At 51.1% G+C, this 21,094-nt stretch overlaps 9 protein-coding genes across 9 annotated transcripts; 4 read left to right on the top strand and 5 right to left on the bottom strand.

Annotated features, from left to right (window-relative positions):
• Positions 1-1,178: 1,178 nt before the first annotated feature.
• On the top strand, positions 1,179-3,871 carry PFICI_00687 (uncharacterized protein; the record flags this gene model as incomplete). Its single annotated transcript, XM_007829268.1, has 3 exons — positions 1,179-1,529; positions 1,589-2,755; positions 2,810-3,871. The coding sequence occupies 3 exons, from the start codon at positions 1,179-1,181 to the stop codon at positions 3,869-3,871; spliced, it is 2,580 nt and encodes an 859-aa protein (XP_007827459.1).
• A 499-nt stretch (positions 3,872-4,370) lies between these two features.
• On the bottom strand, positions 4,371-5,399 carry PFICI_00686 (uncharacterized protein; the record flags this gene model as incomplete). The annotated part of the gene is made up of 2 exons (XM_007829267.1): positions 4,371-5,185; positions 5,255-5,399. 2 exons carry the CDS (start codon positions 5,397-5,399, stop codon positions 4,371-4,373), a joined length of 960 nt encoding a protein of 319 aa, XP_007827458.1.
• Positions 5,400-7,150: 1,751 nt separating this feature from the next.
• Positions 7,151-7,741, bottom strand: PFICI_00685 (uncharacterized protein; the record flags this gene model as incomplete). The annotated part of the gene is made up of 1 exon (XM_007829266.1): positions 7,151-7,741. The coding sequence occupies one exon, from the start codon at positions 7,739-7,741 to the stop codon at positions 7,151-7,153; it is 591 nt and encodes a 196-aa protein (XP_007827457.1).
• Positions 7,742-8,057: 316 nt separating this feature from the next.
• Positions 8,058-9,242, bottom strand: PFICI_00684 (uncharacterized protein; the record flags this gene model as incomplete). Its single annotated transcript, XM_007829265.1, has 1 exon — positions 8,058-9,242. The coding sequence occupies one exon, from the start codon at positions 9,240-9,242 to the stop codon at positions 8,058-8,060; it is 1,185 nt and encodes a 394-aa protein (XP_007827456.1).
• Positions 9,243-10,218: 976 nt separating this feature from the next.
• PFICI_00683 (uncharacterized protein) lies at positions 10,219-11,368 on the top strand (the record flags this gene model as incomplete). Its single annotated transcript, XM_007829264.1, has 2 exons — positions 10,219-10,395; positions 10,481-11,368. 2 exons carry the CDS (start codon positions 10,219-10,221, stop codon positions 11,366-11,368), a joined length of 1,065 nt encoding a protein of 354 aa, XP_007827455.1.
• Positions 11,369-11,939: 571 nt separating this feature from the next.
• Positions 11,940-13,034, top strand: PFICI_00682 (Histone-lysine N-methyltransferase, H3 lysine-9 specific dim-5; the record flags this gene model as incomplete). The annotated part of the gene is made up of 2 exons (XM_007829263.1): positions 11,940-11,984; positions 12,072-13,034. The coding sequence occupies 2 exons, from the start codon at positions 11,940-11,942 to the stop codon at positions 13,032-13,034; spliced, it is 1,008 nt and encodes a 335-aa protein (XP_007827454.1).
• Positions 13,035-13,828: 794 nt separating this feature from the next.
• Positions 13,829-14,527, bottom strand: PFICI_00681 (uncharacterized protein; the record flags this gene model as incomplete). The annotated part of the gene is made up of 1 exon (XM_007829262.1): positions 13,829-14,527. One exon carries the CDS (start codon positions 14,525-14,527, stop codon positions 13,829-13,831), a length of 699 nt encoding a protein of 232 aa, XP_007827453.1.
• A 2,115-nt stretch (positions 14,528-16,642) lies between these two features.
• On the top strand, positions 16,643-18,710 carry PFICI_00680 (uncharacterized protein; the record flags this gene model as incomplete). Its single annotated transcript, XM_007829261.1, has 3 exons — positions 16,643-17,214; positions 17,273-17,865; positions 17,971-18,710. 3 exons carry the CDS (start codon positions 16,643-16,645, stop codon positions 18,708-18,710), a joined length of 1,905 nt encoding a protein of 634 aa, XP_007827452.1.
• A 595-nt stretch (positions 18,711-19,305) lies between these two features.
• PFICI_00679 (uncharacterized protein) lies at positions 19,306-20,550 on the bottom strand (the record flags this gene model as incomplete). The annotated part of the gene is made up of 2 exons (XM_007829260.1): positions 19,306-20,274; positions 20,548-20,550. The coding sequence occupies 2 exons, from the start codon at positions 20,548-20,550 to the stop codon at positions 19,306-19,308; spliced, it is 972 nt and encodes a 323-aa protein (XP_007827451.1).
• Between the last annotated feature and the right edge of the window lie 544 nt (positions 20,551-21,094).

Raw genomic sequence — 21,094 nt, 5'->3', positions numbered from 1 at the left:
ATACAGCGAGTGCAGATTTGAAGTCGAAAACTTGTCTGCTAGCATCTTGGCTTGATTGACATTGCTCCTCTTGCAACAACTAGTGCCAACCATGATGCAATCTTTCTTCTGTCCGCTCTCATCCTACCCACCTCTACTACCGGGAACATGTAAGCAATACGCTGCATTAGAAAGAGGACAACGAACAGAATCGAGGCAGCAATCTGCGCCGTAATCCATTGATGGTGGCACAGTAGGATTGGATGTAGGTAGTCATCGTCTCGAATAGGCTTTTGACTCACAAGAACCCGGTCCAGAGCAATCTGCAGATAGACCAATCATGCAGCATTTTTAGTTATTTTTTTGTCAGTAAGATGCCGCCAACAGACTGGCCAAGCCAGCTGCTAGATGATGACTCGGTCCATATTCCAAGCCGTTTTCAATTTTCCCCCTCCCCTCCTCGTCCTGAGCCCATGCACATAATTTGAATTGTTAACTGGTGTACAGAGTATTATGATTTTCAGCATACTTTATACACAGTGAATCCTATCATTGATACTGGAACATTTTGAAACCGTGGCATTCGGAGGGCTGGCGAAAGAAATGAATCTTTACCCCTATGCCAAGCCACATAGTAATACAAATGTACATAGAGTAAGACGATGCTGCACGGGTTGTAGGTAGAAAGGTAGGTATGTACGGAGTAGTATTTCTGAACACACGGAATACGGAGCATACCGCCCAATTCTGGCTAGGTCCCGGTCTGTCCAGGCACAAACCGTGCAAATCTGGAACAGGGCAAGACATTTTTATTCCCTTGGGCGGCCCGAGCGGCGGGCAAGCGGGCGGATTGGGCGGAATTGAGGTCCCCCAAGGTCCCTTTGTGGAGACCCCATAAAAAACAGGCTTGCAACTCAATTAGCTTATCTTATCGCATCGGCTACGTTGCCGCTAGCAACGATCTCATCGACGGCCGCCCAAGTCAATAGCGCTAGTACCCTTCTGGACCATTCGTGATTTGGAAATTCGATTTCCTTGTGAATGCCATACAACATTCATAGTTCACCAACTTCTGCAACTTCATCTTGCAGCACACGTCGCTCTTTTCCACTTGCTCCACACACTGCTTGTCCTATCAAAGCAAGACAAGACAAGACAACACCCACAAAACAAGACACTTACCACAAACAACAAGCATCATGGATCCTCCACCGCCACCGCCGAAATCACCGGCGAGCGCGAGCCTCTTCCAGGTCTATCTACGACTGCGACCAGCACCGGCAAGCACGACGAATCCTGACCGATTCCTCCTCGTCGAAGAGCCCGAGCAGTCCCAACCGCCGACTCATATCACACTCAACCCGCCAAATGATCGTAGACGCGCCATCGAGAAGTTTGCCTTTACCCAGGTCTTTGAGGAAGATGCTACGCAGCTTGACCTCTTCCAAGGCACTCGAGTCTTGCCCCTGGTCGAGGGTGCCCTCGCACCACACGGCGGAGATGGCACAGACGGACTGTTGGCGACCCTGGGTGTGACTGGCTCTGGAAAGGTTCGCCATATTCTCCCCTGATGCACTCTTGCCTGTCGGATAATACTAAAACTTGACAGACGCATACCATGCTCGGCTCCAAGACGCAGCGCGGTCTCACACAACTAGCTCTCGATGTCATTTTCCGTTCAATAGAGCCTACCTTGGTCGACTGCGCTGGTAACCCTGCACTCGAAGCCAGCATCACGGCGTCGGATCCGTCCGAGGCCAACATTCTCGCAGCGCCAGCCTTTCTCGAGACTGTGTACAGTGACTTTGCCGCATCAGCGAGAACATCCAGAACATCCAGAGCTTCAAGAGCGACTACACCAATGGTGGTACGACACCCTCCCAAACATGATTTCAACGGACCTCTACGGCAGGATTTCCCTCAGCTGCCAGGGGCGTTTCCTGATAGTCCTGGCAGTTCGCAGGTTGTTCGTCACGAAGACGAGAATCAGATACATCTACAATCACCAATGCCCCCAAGTGCGAGGCATCAAAGCAAGATGCTTTCCAATGGCGAGAAGTCTTCGTCATCCCGGCCAGAGTTGGCTCGTGGCCTCCAGAACAAGAACCATTACATGACCCTAACTTCAGCTTCAAAACTAAAGAGCATAACCAAATCTAACAAATTTCCTGTAAAGGGCGATCAAGCACCACCACCAACGCCGCGGCTGCGACTACCAAGGCCATCAGCAATGGCGCAAACTCCCGACATTGACTCGATCCGCGCCTCCTGCGATCCTACGGCAGAATACGCAATCTTGATCTCCATGTACGAAGTATACAATGATCGCATCTTTGATCTCTTGACGCCTGCAATCCGATCGAATATCACGAAAGAATACCGACGCCGCCCACTGCTCTTCAAGTATACCGAACAGTCATCAGACCGCAAGGTGGTTGCTGGACTACGCAAGATCATCTGCGGAAATCTCAAGGAGGCACTGATGGTTCTGGAAGCCGGTCTCCACGAACGAAGAGTGGCAGGCACTGGCAGTAATAGCGTGTCTTCCAGAAGCCACGGTTTCTTTTGTGTTGAGGTCAAGAAACGCCGCAAGGACCGAACGAATGACGCCTGGGATGGCAGTACCCTAAGTATTGTTGACCTTGCAGGCAGTGAGCGGGCGCGGGACGCGAAAACGCAGGGCGCCACATTGGCGGAGGCAGGCAAGATCAACGAGAGCCTAATGTATCTGGGCCAGTGCTTACAGATGCAGAGTGACATTGGCAATACGAGCAAGGTAATTTGTCTTGAATATGAAATCGCAGAAGGCTTCTGACTAACATGACTATAGCCAAACTTGGTGCCTTTCCGGCAATGCAAGTTGACAGAACTGCTCTTCTCGAATTCTTTCCCGTCTCCATCACTTTCACAATCCCACAGGCATCGCCGCCCCCCTCAAAAAGCAGTCATGATTGTGACCGCGGATCCCCTGGGCGACTTTAACGCGACATCACAAATCTTGCGATACAGTGCTCTAGCTAGGGAGATTACGGTGCCTCGAATCCCGTCAATCACATCAACCATACTCAACGGCCAGCAGCCGGCATACCCAAGCCTGCCTCCATTCAGCCCTAGTAGTAGTCCGCCTCTCTCATCCCCCATATCTCAGAGCAAGCCCTTCTTCAAGACGAACATGTTTGGCCCACCGGCCAACCGCCGAGTCTACAGTCCGGCTTCCGACAGCGAGCGTGCCACCATGGAAAATGCGGCCTTGGAGATCGCTCGATTGTCCGAATTGGTTGATCAGCTCAACAGAGATCTGGCGCGGGAGACTGAGGCACGCATGACTGCCGAGGCACACTTGACGTCTATGGAAGACCGCATGGTTGACCTCGAGCAGGAGATCCGTGAAGAGTGCTATAATGACTTTGAGCAGCGCTTGGCACTGGAGATGGCCAGGTCAAAGGTCAGCATGAGTTTAGAGCAGGAGAGAGGTGAAGAGCACTGGGACAAGAAGGTGGAGGTCTTGGCGAGAAGTGTGGGCGCCAGTATGACCATCTCCAGCGATGGAGAGCCAGAGGATGAGGACAAGGAAAACGTCCTTATCGAAAACCTTGAGCAGGAGAATGAGAGGCTCACGAGGGAAGTTTCCATACTCAAGAAGGAGCTTGGAACCCGGACCCCAAGCAGAAGAACACCACTCTCGGAACGAGGTGATTTTATTGGAATTAAAAACGACATGACAGGATTGAACAACAGGTTGCAGGAGCTCAAGGTTAGCGATGGCGGCGAGGAGCCGAGAAGCAGCACCCGGAAAAGCAGGACGGTAAACACAGGAAGCCCGACCAAAAAGGTCCGCAAATTGACAGCGAAAAAGTGGGAAAGCATTGACATTGACGATAATGTCTTTTGAGGGTGTTCAGGTTGATTTTGGGGTACCGACGAAATGAGATAATGAACGAGCTGATGCACAATGATGGATGGCTGGACTATTACGGAATTTGAAGAGGGAAACGTTTTTGTTGTTAGGGGAGATTGACTTCCCCAGCGGTGTCGGTGTGGATACATGACCCGAGTATACCCTTTTTAGTTATTGTTTTTTCTTTGGTTTGGACTCTTTCGATATGACTGATGGTAATACGAATTGGATCTTTATTTACCATGCTGCGCCTGATAGTTCAATACATTTCTCTATATCTTCGCATGCTTCAAGCTGAACAGGTTTACTTCTCTCATGCTGCATCACTCCAGGTATAGTGTTTCTCAAGTCATGTTGCTCGCTCATTCAATTCATATGTCTGAGTTCTTTTTTCTACATTATCATTACGGAATAGCAAGCCACTTTGCGTCTTTGCTTCGTTTTTGGTATTCCTCAAACAGTCCTACAAGCCAATAAGGGAAAAGCAGCCAGCTCAGGCCTCAGTGAGAGGCTTTAGTCGTTGCACGATAGCTGTCGTGTTGCAGTTTTTGGGTGCACTATAGTCAATCGTGTACAGGCTGAGGGAGACTTTGCCGGCGCTGACCGTGTCCGTCTCGCCGGGCAGCGAACAGTCGCCATTGATGCACGTGTTGACGCCAGCGCTGCGCGGCGACAAATTGGACCAGGTAAAGGTGCCCGCCGTCGTAGCTGCCACGGCCGCGTCCGTTTCGGCGCCGCCCGTGTACCGCGTCTGCACAATGTCCATCGAGCTCCAGTTGGCGTACAGCCGAGGATAGTTGACATTGGCTCCGTAACCCAGGGGGAGAATGGGTCCTCCCGCCGGTGCCGATGACACAAAGGCGTCCACGACGCGGCCTGATAGTTCAGCCACGTACGTGTACTCGTTGGTGGTGTTGGTGATGGTCTTGTACGAGGCGGCCGAGTTGGACGCGGAGAAGGCAATGGCTGGAATGGATCTCGAGGTTGCGGCGTAGGCGGCGCCAGCAGTACCCGACAAAGTCCAGACAAAGGCGCCGAGGTTGGTGCCGTAGTTGGGGCCCGTGACGACCAAGTCCGGGACGCTGAAGTTGGCAAAGTTGGGCAGCACATAGTCCAGAGCGACAAAGGTACAAGCTGCGGGCGTCCCGTTGTAATACCAGATCTGGCTGTCTGCGGGATCTGGCCCGACCGACGGTGCTCCGGTTGGGATCAAGTCGTACTGCGCCGGTGAGGTCAAGTTGGGATAAGTCGTGAAGTCCGATCGACCTCCCTGTCCGCTCTGCTGAACAGCGGGCGCAACAATCCAGACTATGGGTTGTTGTCAGTATACATATATAGAGTGCTTTTGGTAACAGCCACGAGCAAGGAGGAGCGTACCATTATGACCCTTGGCCTTGAGCACCTTGTAAAACTCCCGAAGATTGGCACTTCCGAAGCCGTCGTCATTGTTCATCAAGATGTTGAGGGCGTTGGCCGAGCCCAAGGCAAGGGCGCCAGCAGTGAAGAAAGAGGACGCGCGCATGATGGCGACTCAAAACCCAATCTTCGTAAACACTGAACAGGGCAGGCAATTGACGACAAACAGGACTCACGAGCAAGAGTTAAAAAAGGGCAAGGTGAAGAAAGAAAGAGGCCGAGGTCGCAGCACTTTGAAATAGATGCGCGCGGCTCCGGCCTCCTCTTTATGCAGTTTCCATCAGCTCAAGGCATGGGCAGAAGACGTACTGGGCAACGAGGCACGCGACACTCTCAATGTTTGTTGGCGAGTCCGACAATAATCCGTTTGCATGCAGGAACCAAGACCCGTCAACCTGGTCCACCGAGATGAGCGACACCGTATCTCCTTCCCACTTTGGTATGGTAGAGCTGGGCAATGCAGCTGTGGAGCCGAGCCAGTCAGCCGGGGATGGTTCTGATAAGCTGAAATGCATGGCCATGGTCCGAGATACGCTACTCCTCCGTACGTATATCCACTACCATCGTGTACATGGTAGTAGAAGAGCGGCTCAGGCAAGCATATTTGCATGGCTTCAATGTCTTGAAATACCCCACGAGGCGCTGACGTCCAATCGGAAGTATTCAATGATTAGCAGCATCCAGAAAGCGGTCCTCAAACTACATATGACACTACACAGTAAATATATTGTCCAGACTGACCCCGGTATTGAATCTATTTTTGCCTATTGTGTTTGTATCTTGCAGAATCGAGAGAGTTCAAATTGGATGGCGCATACGACCTCTTACCTTGAAAGGCATTGTAACACTTGAGAAAAGAGATGCCACAAGCAAATGGTATGGCAGACTGCCCAATTCTCTTTTGCTATTTTAGGTATTCTTTCTGGAGCCTCTGGCTCTGAATCGTACAACACCTTGCTCTCCTAGCGAGGTGTCAATGCGGCTTTGGTGTAAATGACGACTTCTGCAGGCTTTGAAGCCTTTCTGCCTTGTCATTGTTTTTGCCCTTTGACCTTTCTGTCTCCTGGGGAAGTGAGAGAAATCTGAACTTTGTGGCCCCGGCGGTCTACGGCGGTGTACAAGACCAAGTCAAGCGGGGCAGAATGATCTCTTGTCATTGTCTAGAAGTATGTCTTTGGTTATGATTGTCAGTGGGATGGCGAGTGTTATGGCAGGAAGAACTGCAGTCGTCCATGCTAATCGTGCAAGAGGAGAAACCAGCCTATTTATAAGAGGCCCCCCTAGATTATTGCTTCACACTAAGGTTTCACTGACGGCATAATAAGGCGTCGTGAATCTCTTTCAACAGAAATGGCCGGATACAGAGATCGATACATGATATTTCAATTCTGTTTATCAACTTTCTCGTGCGAGCATTGGAGGCCTAATACCCCGGGAAACGATTATGATGTCCAAGCTACCTCCTCAAACCACCAGACAATCCACCAAGCTCTGTGGCTAATCAAAGCAAGAATTCCAAAAATTATTTTGCCAAGAATAGAGTGACCTCAAACCTAAGAGACTTTGGACAGATAAAAAACACTCTCTGTTGATCCGATTTCACCCAACCACCCTTGAACCCAGCCGGTCCTAGAAAAGAGTACTGGGAGAATATTTTGTGGTCCAATCATGATGGCTATTTGTTGTATGCGTCCGATTTCCTTTTGTAGACAATTGACAATTCGCAAGGGGCTGTATTCATCTGAGAATATTCAGGGACTAGTAGCTTCCGGGCAGATGAGCAGCAAGTACGACAGACATGGAGAACATCTTTACTGAAACAATGTTTGCGCGTATCGCACCTTGCAATCAGTTCCCTCACCAGCCAAGCCATCTTCCAAGAAACTCCCAAAGAGCGTTCCTGGCCCTCGCCATAGGGCCTTGCCTCTCCGGTCCTCGATTCTCGTTGGTCAACTCCAATAGTAATCTTTGAGACTCTGACTTTTGTCTGGCGACTGTAGTTCGGGCGGAAAAGTTCATCAGGTACGCAACCGTTGACAAGGTGAAATGCTTCAGCATTCTCGTTGCGTCACCTCTGGTACTGCACATCATGGCGACAAGAGTGTCGAGAGAGTCCAGTCGGCGATCTATGGCTTCAGCGTATAATTCTTCTCGTTGGATTTCGGGAGCAAGCAGCTCATAAAAAGATGCGTTGAAATCAGCCATGGTATCCTCTTCTCCCAGAACCCAAATCGTGCGGTTAGCGGCGCTGAGGACGTACTCAACCCTCTGCAGGGTGGTCATCATAGGTACAATCCCATCGTCCACCCATCCTTCAGGTGGAATGCCCGTGCTTATATTTTCCAGTATTTGGACGATTTCCTCGTGGAAAAAGCCCCGGAGTAATCCTGGCTCGCTGGCCCAGTTAGGAATATAATTGAGGTGTGGGTAAAGATATTGCCGTGACATTGCTGGTAATGCGCAAGAATTGTACTTGTCTCAAAGTGAATATAGAGCACTCGATGATATGGAAATTGCAGATGGACTTCCCGTAACTTCGTCCAGTATTTAAGAAATTTCCGGGGGTGTTTCGAGGCGCGAAAACCCAGCAGATGAGTACCCGTATGGTCACAAAGGTAGATGGCAGTTGCAATATGATACACCCGGCCACCTAAAATATAGATGTAAAAAGGCTACGTGGAAAAATAAGTTAACGCCCGGAACCTCAGTTGATCGAAGACTGCTAGTGGCTTGTAGAGAGCATCACTCTTAAAAGCGTGCCATTTCAAGGGCTAATGATAACCTTTTCACCCAAACTGTTCTTTACCTCGGCGAGGTCCCAACCTTTTTTCCACTCTTCGAGGCCAAAGATGCCAGGTGTACTGCAACCTCCATCCCCGCCAAGCTTCAAGAGGCCAAGCTCTACCATGTTGATCAGCGAGAAGATATCGTGTCGGTCGTACATCCATTTCCCTCTGAGCGTAATATCATTGATCATGATGAAAGTATATGGCACGGCAGCGTCGTCGGTCAAGCTGCCCATCATGCTGACTCTACCGCTGTGCTTCAGAGACAAAATGCCGGTCTTGAAATGTGTAGATCCTGTAGCTTGAGGTGGCGAGATGTCGAAATAGGCGTCAATCGGACGCCCGCCCGCGGCAAGCCTAATCGCCTCAGTGTCCTTGATGGGTTCATTGTGCATCTTCACAGTCTTGATCATCCCTCGAAAGCGCCCAGAGTTGATATTCTGTAGTTTCCCCTCAATATTTTGGAGTTCTTGTTCATCCCGGCCCCAAGCCAGCACTCTGGCGCCCATGGCCAACGCAACCAGACAGGCAGCTCCGCCGAAAGGCCCGGTAGCTGGACTCACGAGCACCGTTTCGCCAGGTTTGAGGCCGACGCTAGTTAGCCCTCCAAAGGGAACCAGGAGCTTATATATATCCCCAACGTCGTGGACACCTAAACCCAAGCCGCCCTGCTCAGGACTTCCGAGGAGGCGCTGCTCGTCCAGGACAAAAACATTCTCGAGAGGTACCCTCACATACTCGGCAAAGGCGCCGTCGCGGACTCCGCCGTCGCGCATCAGCTTCTGGCTTGCCTCGCTGAAACCGCCAGTAATGGCGCTCAAGAAATTCTTTGGTCCGTCGCCCTGGGCATCGCGGGCGCGGATGTAACAATCAAACAGCACGAGCTGGCCAACCTTCAACGAGGTGGCGTCTGGCCCCAGAGACGCAACTCGGCAGACCGCTGAAGTACCAGGCACTATGGGTAGAGGGTACTCATATCCGCGCTTGTTGCCAATGAAGAGATCGTTCATGTAAGACAAGATGGGCGCCGAAAGGACCCGGAGGACCGCCGTGCCCGGCAGTACTTGTGGGGCCGGTATGGTTTCAACCTTGGGTTCGACATTGACGTCGCGGACCACGAGAGCGCGGTGCAATTCAGGAACGGAACCTTGATTCGATGTCATCTTGGGGCTAATGGTATTTCACCAGGTATAGGATCGAGTCTGACGTTTAATCGAGATAGGAAAGACTTGGCTAAAGAAATGCAAATACCATTCAACATTCCACTTTCCAATCGGCCCTTTTTAAGTTTCTACGTAACTTGACCCTCAGATCCGGATTTTCCGCAATCTCCGTCCAAAGGTCGTCACGTAAGACCTGCTCGCTACAATGCAGTAATCTGAAAATGACCAAGCAGAGGCAGAGGTTTGGGTTGATGGCTGGTCTTAAGTCCGAGCCACTGCATGATTGGCTGCCAACGCCATGAGTATGACCTTATCGCCGAAGCTGACCGATTTCGACAGTATGAAATGATATATAGTAGTCGGGATGACAGAGTATATCAAGTTGATGAAGGCGCCTTTCACGGATCCTGATATCAGATCGTCACTACTACAAGCCCTTGAACCCCTGCACTTCCGATGATTGGTCCCGTATTGTTGGAGTACCTATTGTGGCTAAGCCCTCAGTGCTGCCAACTAAGACATTTCAAAACAAGGGTTAATAGTATACCTGTTTGTTCTCTTTGTAGGAACGTCAGAGAAGGATCCAAAGACGATATAATTGTGCGACTCAGCGATGAGATGCCCATGTTTCGGGAGCTGAGGTTGTCATCTCGAACCAAGGATGAGTCGCGCAATGAAACCCCACGGAGGACGGGGGACGAGAGCTCTTGTGGAGTTGGTTGGTCCCAGCCTGGACGACTTTGAATGCAAGGCTTATCAGGATGCAAGGTTGTAGTTGGCCAGAAAAGCAGGCCGTATTAGGCGCCAAGGTTGAGTCTCCTCACGAGGCTCTGGCCTTCCAAAGTCTGGCATTTTGACCATTACTCTACTTCGTTTACTTCCATCATTCCTCTGGGAACAAGGTGGAAGGTCGGGGAGAGTTATCTGCCAAAAGTATCGCAGAAAGTAATAGCCTTTTTTCTTTTCATCTTCAGACATGCCGCCGACAGCACGTCGCCACCCGCGCAGCACGCCTCGAATCGACCGACCATATCTTGCAGGATATATCGGCTGGCTGCCTCCCAAGGACGCAGATGAACCTGACTCCGGGCACGATGATGGATTTTATGGCCATCCCATCGTCATTCTGTCGCCCCTCGCCCAAGATGGCAGGGTCGTGTTTTTAACGGCAAGCTGCTACAGGAAAAAAAAAAAAAAAAACACTTGTCCAGATATCGCGAGCACTGACAAAGTAATAGCTTACCAGCTTTGGCGGCAATGATCTGGCATCCAAATATACATCTACCCATGCCCGAGGGAGATATTTGCCAATTTCGCCTAGTCCCGCGCATCCTGACAATGGTAAATTGCTATACCTTGATGTGTCGAGTTTGCCTTTACGGAGATCATCAAATATCAATACAGAGAACAAGCGCGAAATGGAGCTGTCGTCATTCCGTCCATATGATAGCAATAGTGGCAATGTGTGTTTGCTGTCACGGAATTCCTATCAAGAGTTGATTGAATATGCCAGATTTGAAGTGCCACTGGCCGACCTCCATCAACATGATCTGCTCTCCTCGATCATGTCCAATGGGGCCCAGATTAGTCCTAGCCAGGCGAACTCTACCAGATACCAGCCTATTCCACGGATATCAAATCATGGGGGCGCGCCAACTCGCCATCAAACGCATCACGGGGCTGGTGGGCGGACGACTGGTCGAGGCCAATCTCAGCGGGCAGAGAGATTTACAAGGCCAGCCTCGAGACCACATGGCAATTATGGCACGATCAGCTCCTCGAGCAGATCCCAGCAGCCCGTCGTTCGGACTCCTAATGCAACACAATCAGACAGTGGCTCGAGCGGCTCAATCGGAACAGTGTTGGAGATGTTCCTCTGGTGTGCCTTGGCCATTGTGCTTGGCTATGGTGCATATCGTGCTGGGTGCTGGACTGTATGGGCGGCTGGGGCTGCGATAGATGCCATCAAGGATGCCTGGGGAGCAGCCACGGGGGCCATCCGCCAAACCATTAATGGGACAATCGCGACTGTCAAAAACGTCCCCTCCACCGCTTCGACGGAATCGGGTTATTGGACTTTTTGTGAAAATCTGATCATGTGCGCCTCTCCGACTTCAAACTTTTAAAGAGTCACAAACTGATGCCATTTGAGTTCTGTTACAAGAATCATTTCTGGGTTTGCGATTTGGGGGTTTTTCTTTTTCTTTTCTTTCGATTTCCCGAGTTGGATACTCACGGTACATTATTTGAATTCATATGAGCTGGCATTTATGTAATTACTAAGTCAAAGGGACTTTGATAAAAAGTGGTGGTGTATATCGGTCGTACTAGTATATAAAACTAGGTTCCATCAATGTACATAATAAGTTACAGGGAATATCTACTAGATACATATGTATTAGTACTATGTGTGCTGTTAGGTACATCAAGGTACAATGTAGGTATGTATGTCAAGTGCCTGGCCTTGACACTCGACCCATTTCAAGTTGAACTCTGGGGTGGCTGCCCCACTACAGTAGCTCGACTCTTTCCATCACTTAACGCGTCAACGCGTCCCTCCTACTGGCAGGCACATTGAGAGCTAACCTAGGTAGGTACACATGTCGACTTCAAGCTGGAAACCAACGCCTAATTCTTTGATACAGACAACACATTCTCACGAGCCCTTGAACTAAGCTGCGAGCCTCCTCTTCGACAATGGAGGAATGGAGCAAGCATCACTTCTTCCACCACGGCAAGCCAGTAAGAATTTATATTACCCCTGCATTGTGCTGGTAGCACATAGCAAAACTCTTGTTTCCCGTCGGTCAAGCCACTGACCCATTCCAGAGCCGTGAGGCCGAAAAGAGAAATTGTCACTGGTGCCAAATTCGCCGCTTCAAGACTCACCCCGAATTCCCGGTCACCATTATCAACCGCATGGACCAAATCGTTCCCGACCCTGAATTTCGCTTCATTGACCACTCCGTCTTCGGCGCCGGTGTCGAGCCTACCAAAGACGAGTTTCGTAGCGGCTGCGACTGCGAGGATGGCATGGATTGCCAATACAGAGACTGCCACTGCCTGCAAGAGATGTATGACTCCGAGGACGTGGATGAGGAAGACGGAGACTATGGCGACCTGACGCAACGAAAATCATACGCATACCATACCCACGGCACAAAGAAGGGACACCTGCGGTCCAAGGTCCTCGAGTCACGGGAACCCATATACGAATGCCACGACGGTTGCTCATGTGGTCCAGACTGCCCAAACCGTGTGGTGGAACGAGGCCGGCAAATTCCCCTGCAAATCTTCCGCACCCCTAACCGAGGCTGGGGCGTCAGAAGTATGGTAGACATCAAAAGAGGCCAATTCATCGACAAGTACATTGGCGAGGTCATCACACCCCAAGAGGCGGACCGTAGAAGAGCTCGGTCCGATATTGCCCAGCGCAAGGACGTGTACCTCTTCGCCCTGGATAAATTCTCGGATCCAGACTCGCCAGACGAAAGGCTGAGAGGACCGCCTCTCGAAGTTGACGGAGAATTCATGTCAGGCCCGACCAGATTCATCAACCACTCTTGCGATCCCAATCTGCGGATTTTTGCCAGAGTCGGCGACCATGCAGATAAACATATTCACGATCTTGCCTTGTTCGCCATTGTGGACATACCAAAGGGTGACGAATTGACGTTTGATTATGTGGATGGGGTCGACGATTCGGAAAACGATGCCCTAGACCCGACAAAGAAGAAAGATATGACCGTATGCCTATGCGGTAGTTCAAAATGTCGCGGCTTTCTGTGGTGAAACTGCCAGGTTTTCGTGAACTTTCCGCTGCGACGAGAAGCTCTAACCTACGGCCCGAGGAACAATTCCAAATCAACGCAGAGATGATTTCAAGATTCCAGATTATATTTCAGGAATCGGCTACGGACCAGTCGACTTTGGACCAGAAAAGCGCACGCAGGTTTCTGGGTCTATGGAGGAAATATTTCAACCTATGCTATGATTGTTTCCTTGCATACCTGGCCTAGCTCGCTAGCTAAAGGCCACCAGTATTCAATCATGCGCTATCATGGTTTCGGTCTGACAATTTTTTATAAATTCAGCTTAGAAACCTGGAGGCAGCAGCCCTGGCGTCTGTCCATTATAATCACACGGCTCGCATCGCCATGGAAAGCACGCCAATACGCCATATTCTGATCTGGGACCACCCGCCATTGCTGTCAGGATGTCTCTAAACCATGGGGTGGAGAGCTCCGCTCGACCAGATTCTGGCTGATGGCAGCGATTAGATTCAGTTGTTAGACCATTGGTTTTCCAATTGTTCGCAGCAGTGCCAAAGGCAGATGCAACTGCTAGCCAGCTCTGTTGCCTAAAGTCAGTCTCACAAGCATTATTCATGATAGTTGCTGCTTGTGATATGGGCTGCAATAGTGTAGCCTGGAATGGGATTTGTAACAAAGTGGTCTCGAGATGTCTGGTTTGATTGCAGCCATAAATTGGATGCTTGGGACCATTTCATGGCAGTGCAGACGACCAAGCCGAATAGCGGGATCAGCTACTCATCACGTTCAGCATGCTGGGCTGTGGTAATGAAATCAAGGAGAAAGCTTTTTCCAAACATGGACTGGCCTAGAGAAGCCCTCTTCTTCCCTTTCAGACTCGAGAACTCTTTCGAATCCTTGTGCTTTCAACTCCTCGTCGAATGGTGGCTGAATCTTGATGGTCTTGTATGTCTCTCTCAACTCCTTATTCCTTTTCGAAGCTCTCTGGTAGTTGCTCATCGGCTGAGGCTCGACGACTAGATGCCCACCCTCGTTGAGCAGGTTGTGGATATGTTCAAACAGAGCCAACATGCCCGCATCGCCATTATTGAGATGTATCCACTTGGTCACGGAGAGGAGAAGGACAACGTCAAACTTTCCAAGCGCTGTACCGGTATAGGCGGATCGGTCGACAAAGTCGAAATGCTCAAAGGTACAGGGCCCGTCTGGATACGTCGCCCTGGCTTGGTCGATTAGCCAAGGGTCAATGTCGACGCCGACGGACGCGATAGCGCCACAGTGTACCATGGTCTCGTAGGTGAGCTTGCCAGCATTGCAGCCCAGGTCGAGGACGCGCGAATCGCGGAGGATATCGGACGGGAGGATCGAGAGGCGCTCGTCGGGTACCGTTTGGGCGCGGAACTTTGCATAATACTGGTGATAATTTCCATGGCGTGCGAGCAGATGAGTCTCCTTGAAGCGCTGACTCCTGGTGAGCGGCTCTTCAATCTGCGCAGCATTGGGGGTTGACATTGCGACACGCGCCTCGAGGAGTAAATATGTGCAAGGATTGCAAATTGACCAAGAACTGCGCGATAAGGTTATCTTCATACATATGGTGGGGTCGTGGTGGGGTCATGGTAGTCCAGGGTTAGCGAGGGTTACGCGACACTCGCATAGTCTTGATCTTTCGTCCTATTTGAACATGAGAGTTAGACCTCCCTAGGTTAGAGTCTCCAGCCGGGCCGTGTCTTCATATTCAATCCTCCTCCAAAGCCTTGGCCCCAGGTGGCCAAAGACGGTTCTCGTCGCTTAATTGAGGTTGCCGAGTTTGCGGTGCGTGCTCAGGACTTGGACTGACAAAACCAAACTTGCCTTGATTCTTGTTGGTATTGGTGTTTTGCAGAATCTTGACGAGTTTCTCTTGAGGCTGTTGGTTTGCCCTTTGCAGGCTAGCATTCTCATCCTTGAGTGCTTTGCATTCATTTTTCATGTCAATGATTCCGATGAATGTCTTATGTTCCAACTCCCATATTTCATGCCTGAGGTTGATGATGATGATGACTCTAGTTCTTTTGCGCCTCAGACTTTTCAGGTAAATGCGTTAGAGTAGTAGTATCTGATTCCGGATGTATTCACGAGAGACAGCCTCCTGAAGCTAGCTCTTTGTGCTCTTGGACCTCCGCGTCGTCTTGTACCAAATCACTGTCAGGAATAAGAGGGGGGCAAACGACGACTCACGGCGGGTTTGGTCCTCATGACGAGGGCTGTTTTTATAATTACTAGCGATAAATAGCGGACGAGATTACCGAGAGCAAAAGAGCACTGCAGGTCAATGGAGGGAATTGAAGGGAGACAAGGAATCAAAAGCGCGTTGATCGCGTCATTAAGATTTGTTTTCCCTTCGATGTGGGTAGGTTAGCTGCTGGTGTCCGGCGCTTCAGCAATACTTAATGTACGTGGACACAACAGCAGACACTGAGAGGCCATCTTGCTGCATTTGGAATAAAGCAGCACTTTATACGAATTACATTCACTTGCAACATCATAGAATCATGGTGTTCAATGTCCGTTCACCATGACAACTTGGGCTCGTACACAGTAGACGAGATCCGCGCAGCGTAAATGGGTAATAGGTTCATAATGTTTGCCCCCCCAGCAAGCGTGAATAAATAAGCATTTAAAGTGACCGTTTTAAGTCGTGGTGGGGCTCTTCTCCTAACCACTACTGTAGTGCACTATATATTGCGGCAATCGGCTACCATATTGGACAACCTCGTATTGGCAAACCCGGTTTGATGACATTCTTTTTCCCCTTATAGAATGGCCGACTTAATGTTGATCGCTGCCTTTGTTTCTACCTCGGAGAACGAGATGCGCGGTACATAATCATGATTGAGGTGTCTCTTATAGCATCGGAACCGGCAATGAGCATAAAATATGCAGCAAAAATTTAGCCTCTCAGTATAGACTGCTGCTTCTACTGTTTAGGATATAAACTTCTAGCTAGAGCAGAAACGGGTATACGGAAGGTTGCACCGCTCCGCTTGCGAAATCGTTTGCGGAAAGAAAAGGGACTAGAATTTCCAGTCGCACGAGGTTGAGGGGTGATCATGAACTAGAAACAGCCCGAAATTATCGTCATGTCATCCCAAGTCTGCATCCCCTGCCGACGCCCCCTTGTCTTCTCCACGCCCTCGCCTGTCATGAAACGCTGGGCCAGGCCCTTCGTCTAACCTTCAACTTGTCCCATCGGCTTGGCAATCCACTGCCCTGGGCCAGAAACACTTGAATCCAGGACCGAGTCAACCATGCAAACAAACAGGGGATTGAGCTCACGATGCATCTCGCAGCACTATAGGCAAGACATAGGCCAGCACGCTAGCGCTCCGAGCCTCAGCAGACGTTTGTCAGGGGATGTCATCCCACAAGCTTCTTTTCATGGTCCCAATTTCTGCGTATATATAAATAAATTTAAGCATAGGTTTCCCGCCCAAGATGTAGATCTTTTTTTTTTCTCCTAGTTAGGCACTCATTCGTCTTTCGTTTCATTTTCCTACTTTTTGTGCCTTTTGGTAACATTCTCGTCCAGATCCTTGTGCGGGCCATAAAGATCCCGACGTCCTCTCTTTCTTTCTTCCTATCAATATGCTCTTCCGCTCATTTGCCGCGCTCTCATGCGCCGCGGCTACTGCCTTTGCCCAGGGCCTCGGTGACAGCTCTCTGGAGAAGTTCACCGATTCCCTGACCTTGGACTATGCCTTTAGTCCCGTAAAAGAGGCCTACTGGACTGGCTTCCCTCACCATCGCCGAACTCCCTTTGCCGTCTCGCCCGATGGCCAATCTGCATACTTGGCCTATCTCGACTCGAGCGAGACAGATGTCCACGTCCAACAAGTCGACCCTTCGACTTTCACCGCCGTCGGCTCCGCCGTCACTGTCACCGGTGGCAAGGAGGCTGGAGGTCTCGTTGCCCACAATGATGGATTCGCCCTGTTGACCAACGAGGCTCTGCCTTCTGGCACGACGGATGCGCCTGCCGACAGCACTCCCGTCCCTGTCTTGTATCGTTTCACCGACGGCACCCAAACCTGGAAAACCTTCCTCGGAGGTCCCGGGGTTGATACCGATTTTGGTCTTGCCGCCTCTCCTGATCTGAACGGCGACTTGGTCTACTCGGAAGAGGCTGCCATGTATGGTGCTTACTTTGTCATCACAGCGTAAGTGTCACCACAGACGGACTGATTCTAGTTCCATCATTAATAAACCTTGGTATAGTTACACTGGCGATGCATCTGGACACTACGGAGATAGCATCAAGTACGTGACTGACGACGGTACTCTGACAACCATTTCTGGTGCTTCCAGCTCCTGGGGTTGCTCTCACAACACTGGTATCAGCTTTGAAGCTGCCGATGCCGCGCCATTTGCCAGTATTTGTGCCGAGGACCAGGGAGACATCTGGCTCAACACAGCGACGCAGGGTATGAGCGGTGTCAAGATTTCCAACGAGAACACCACCAACGGTGGCACTGGTGAGCCCATGGGCGGCATGAGCGGCTCCTTCAGCGGTCTTGCCCGTCTCATTGACAGCGACGCCTATGTCTCCGCCTGGGTCTCCCGCGGCGCCATTGATCTGACTGCCAACGAATGGATGGGTGACGGCTACACTGCGTGCTCGAACCGCACCAACGGCCGCAACGTCGCCATTGCTCAATTCTCTGACAAGAACACCCTCGTCGGCGACCAGGCTAGCTCCGTGGTAGGTGCTACTGATGGTGACTCCCAGATCAACTGGATCACTTCGGGCACGGCCGACTGCTCCAACGCTCACGTCGCCGCTTTTGACAGCTCGAGCGTCCTAGTTACCTGTAAGTGCAGCCTTTTTTCTTTTCTTTGTATCTCCTTGAGAAAGACATGCCGTCGAGGATATCAGTTTTTCTTCTTGTCAAGTTTGCTCATTAACTTCTGAACAGGGGAAGAGATCGAGGACCCCGACTGCCAGTTCATCGCCATGGGCTGCAAGGGCACTTTCACCGGATCTCGTTTCCAGCTCGTCACTGATGGCGCCAAGGTTGGCGAGCCTCTGGTTGAGACCGACGTTTACGTGTCCGGCGACATGGTCACTCTCTCCGACGGCAGAGTCTGCTGGCCCTATGTCAGCATGACCTGGGACCTTTCTGAGCCCGTCGCTTACAGTGGTTCGACCGCTTCTACCAACTCCATGTCCTTTGCTTGTGCGAGCATCAGCGGCAGCAGCAGCAACAGCACTAGCGGTTCTAGCACCACCACCGCTGCCGCTACTTCTTCTGCTACTGCCGCTGCCACTCCTTCGACTGTCGCAGTTGAGGAGGACGCCAGCAGCAGCGCAACCGTTGTTTCTACTCTCATCACCTCTGTCCGTTCGTCGTCCTCTGATAGTGCCGTGGCGACCACTTCGGACGCTGGGGCGGTGACTGGGGTCGAGTCCGCCACCGAAGTAGTCATCAGCGCCTCGTCGGTTCCTGTCGAGACGGCCACGGCAGCTGTCCCAACTGAGGCTTCTCCGTCTGGCCCGGCACCCACTGCATCGAGCGGCTTTGCCTTTCCCACGGGCAGCCGACCCTCGCACCCGCATGGGTCAGCTCGCCCCAGCCAGAGTGCTTTCCCTGGGTTCGGTAGCAACGTCGGTGGATCGGGCCACACTTGTGGTGGTGCCAAGAAGCGTGAGGTCTAAGTGGTGCTACCAGCACATGCGCATTGGGCCAACAGCAGTGTCCCCCATGTGACAAATCTAGTTCTCTGTACATACTTGAAGAAGTGAATAGTCAGTATAAATCAATATTCTCAGGAGCGTGAGAATGGAGTGCCGAGTCTCCAATGATGACGTTCTTCCAGGTCATGGATTGGTCGCACCAAGTCTCGAGATTACGCTTGTTCGAATACCTAGCACATCCAGTATGGTGTTTCTGTCGAGCAGCCAGCTTTTAAATTTCGAAAAGAGGAACTCGAGCGGCTTTAGCGCAGCCACAAAGAGAGACAGGCCGAAAAGAAGGGACGTAAAGATGAATATCTCTGTATGTGTTCATTAATCTATAGTTCAATTAGGTTCAATAGTGTCCAGGAAGGAAGCGTCTTTAGGCTTCTCCTCCAGATGGGATCCATCCAAGCCATCCGTCAACTCCGATTGTAGTAATCATTGGGCGTCATGGAGCCAAACAAATCCAAGTGCAAATTCTGAAACAGGGTATAATTCACACGAAAATGGGCAATTTGATGAGTGAAGCTGGGATCCCGATGCCAAATAGAAATCAAAATGCAATGGGCGCCGCCTATGCCTGGCGGTTATTGATGAATGCGTTGATGATGTGGTCCTTGTTGTGACCCTGTGATTCTAGGGTGGCATCTTCCTTTAAAGTCTTGCCCAGGTAGACGAGTCGCACTCGCCTGGTGCTTGGATCTAGGCCCGACTGTTGGAGCGCCCTTTGCGCAATAGACCGCACGCGCTCGTCTGGACCGACGCGCACAATGATGTCGCGGGCAGTCTCGCTGATTCGTATCCGTATCTTGGTCGTGGTTTTTGAGTCAACAACGGCTTTGCCCTTTTCCTCGCGGCGACGGAGAGCCTCCTCTTCGCCGATCTCCTCTGATGACTCGTCGCCGGTTCCTAGCTCGCCCTTGTGCTCGCCCTGTGCTTCAGCTTTGTCCTCGACGGTGATATTGACCGGATCTCTAACGATCCACTCGGGCAATGCATAATACTGGCCCAGTGAGTCGTACACTCCGTTGGCTAGATCTCCAGTTGGTAATGTAATCTCAACGGCCCTGAGAATGCCTTGGGCGACGCTCAAAACGGAATCGTCAGGGGACACATCTGTTTCGCCGCTTGCGCCGGGGGTGTTTATTGCCAGATCAGCCTCCCACAGTTCTCTGAGCGCCGCATGGACCGTCTGCCACACTTCTGGTCTTCCCGTCACGCGCGTGTCGAAAAAGTCCTGCCTCTCCTTGTCAAGCTGCGCCCTCGTCCATGCCCGGTTCTTGGCGGTCCACACATGCCAACGGAGCTTCTTGTCAATGTGCTGGTCGAGTGGCCTCTGGTCTCTCCGGCGCCTGGACGTCTCGGCAATGGAGGCGTGTGGAGCGAGTCGTTCACTCTGGGCGGCGGGGCCTAGAGACCCAGAGCTGCCGTCTTGCGCGGCAGCGGGCTGCAGACGAGGCGAGTTGATGGCACGGGAAGAGGTGGAGGGAGCGCCTCCGGGATAAGGGGCATTCGGGCCCCCAGGTCGAGAAAAGCAGCAACCCTAGAGACAAGGAAAGGTTGAAGCGCTGGTTAGCCAATGCGCCATGCCAAGGTCTGGCGACAAGACAAGACAAGACAAGACAAGACAGACAGACAGAAGGGAGGGTGGGCAGAAAAAAAAAAGATCAGGGTTCGAGCGATTAGCAACAGGGAAGGCAGAAGCGGGAGGCTGCCGCGAACGTAATGTCGCAGCAAGCAGATAGCAAGCAGTAACTTTGATGCAAGGGAAGAAGAGTGAACGACATAAGAAGAAGAAGAAAAACCAGGAACATACCATTGTGTGACCTGAGTCGGGAGGCTAGAGGGTGTGGTGACACATTATACAGACAGCGACGCAGTTGTTGGAAGGCGAAACATGTGTCGAAGAACGCTCTTGACAAGCACTCCCGAGATGGCTGACAGAATACTGCTGATGCTGCTGGTATTACGGATATTGATTGTCGATCGGGTCTCAAAAGCTCAGTGTGATTGATTGAGGCTCATGAAAGTTACTGTACTAACAGGCAGTGCTAGCGCTTGGCGCCCCCCGCCCCATCTCCGAGCTAATGCGGATATGGGGCCTTATTTTGGTTTTTCTACCAACGTATGTAATGTACATACTTGACCTATCTGCCATAAGAGGAACAAGAGCAGCAACAGAAACACGAAAGGACCCACCCTATTGACCAACACGACAAAACATAATGCGGGGATCATGATCCCGACACCCAACGGATCGATTAATGACTAATCACAATAGATGTTAGTCAAGTACTTGTATATTCATCGAGAAAATCGTTCATTTCGCAGGCCATGGATATGTGGTCTGCTTACATAGGTAG

Source organism: Pestalotiopsis fici, assembly GCF_000516985.1.
Source record: "Pestalotiopsis fici W106-1 unplaced genomic scaffold PFICI_Scf_1, whole genome shotgun sequence".
NCBI lineage: Eukaryota > Fungi > Ascomycota > Sordariomycetes > Amphisphaeriales > Sporocadaceae > Pestalotiopsis > Pestalotiopsis fici.
This window is presented reverse-complemented; position numbering and strand designations above follow the sequence as displayed.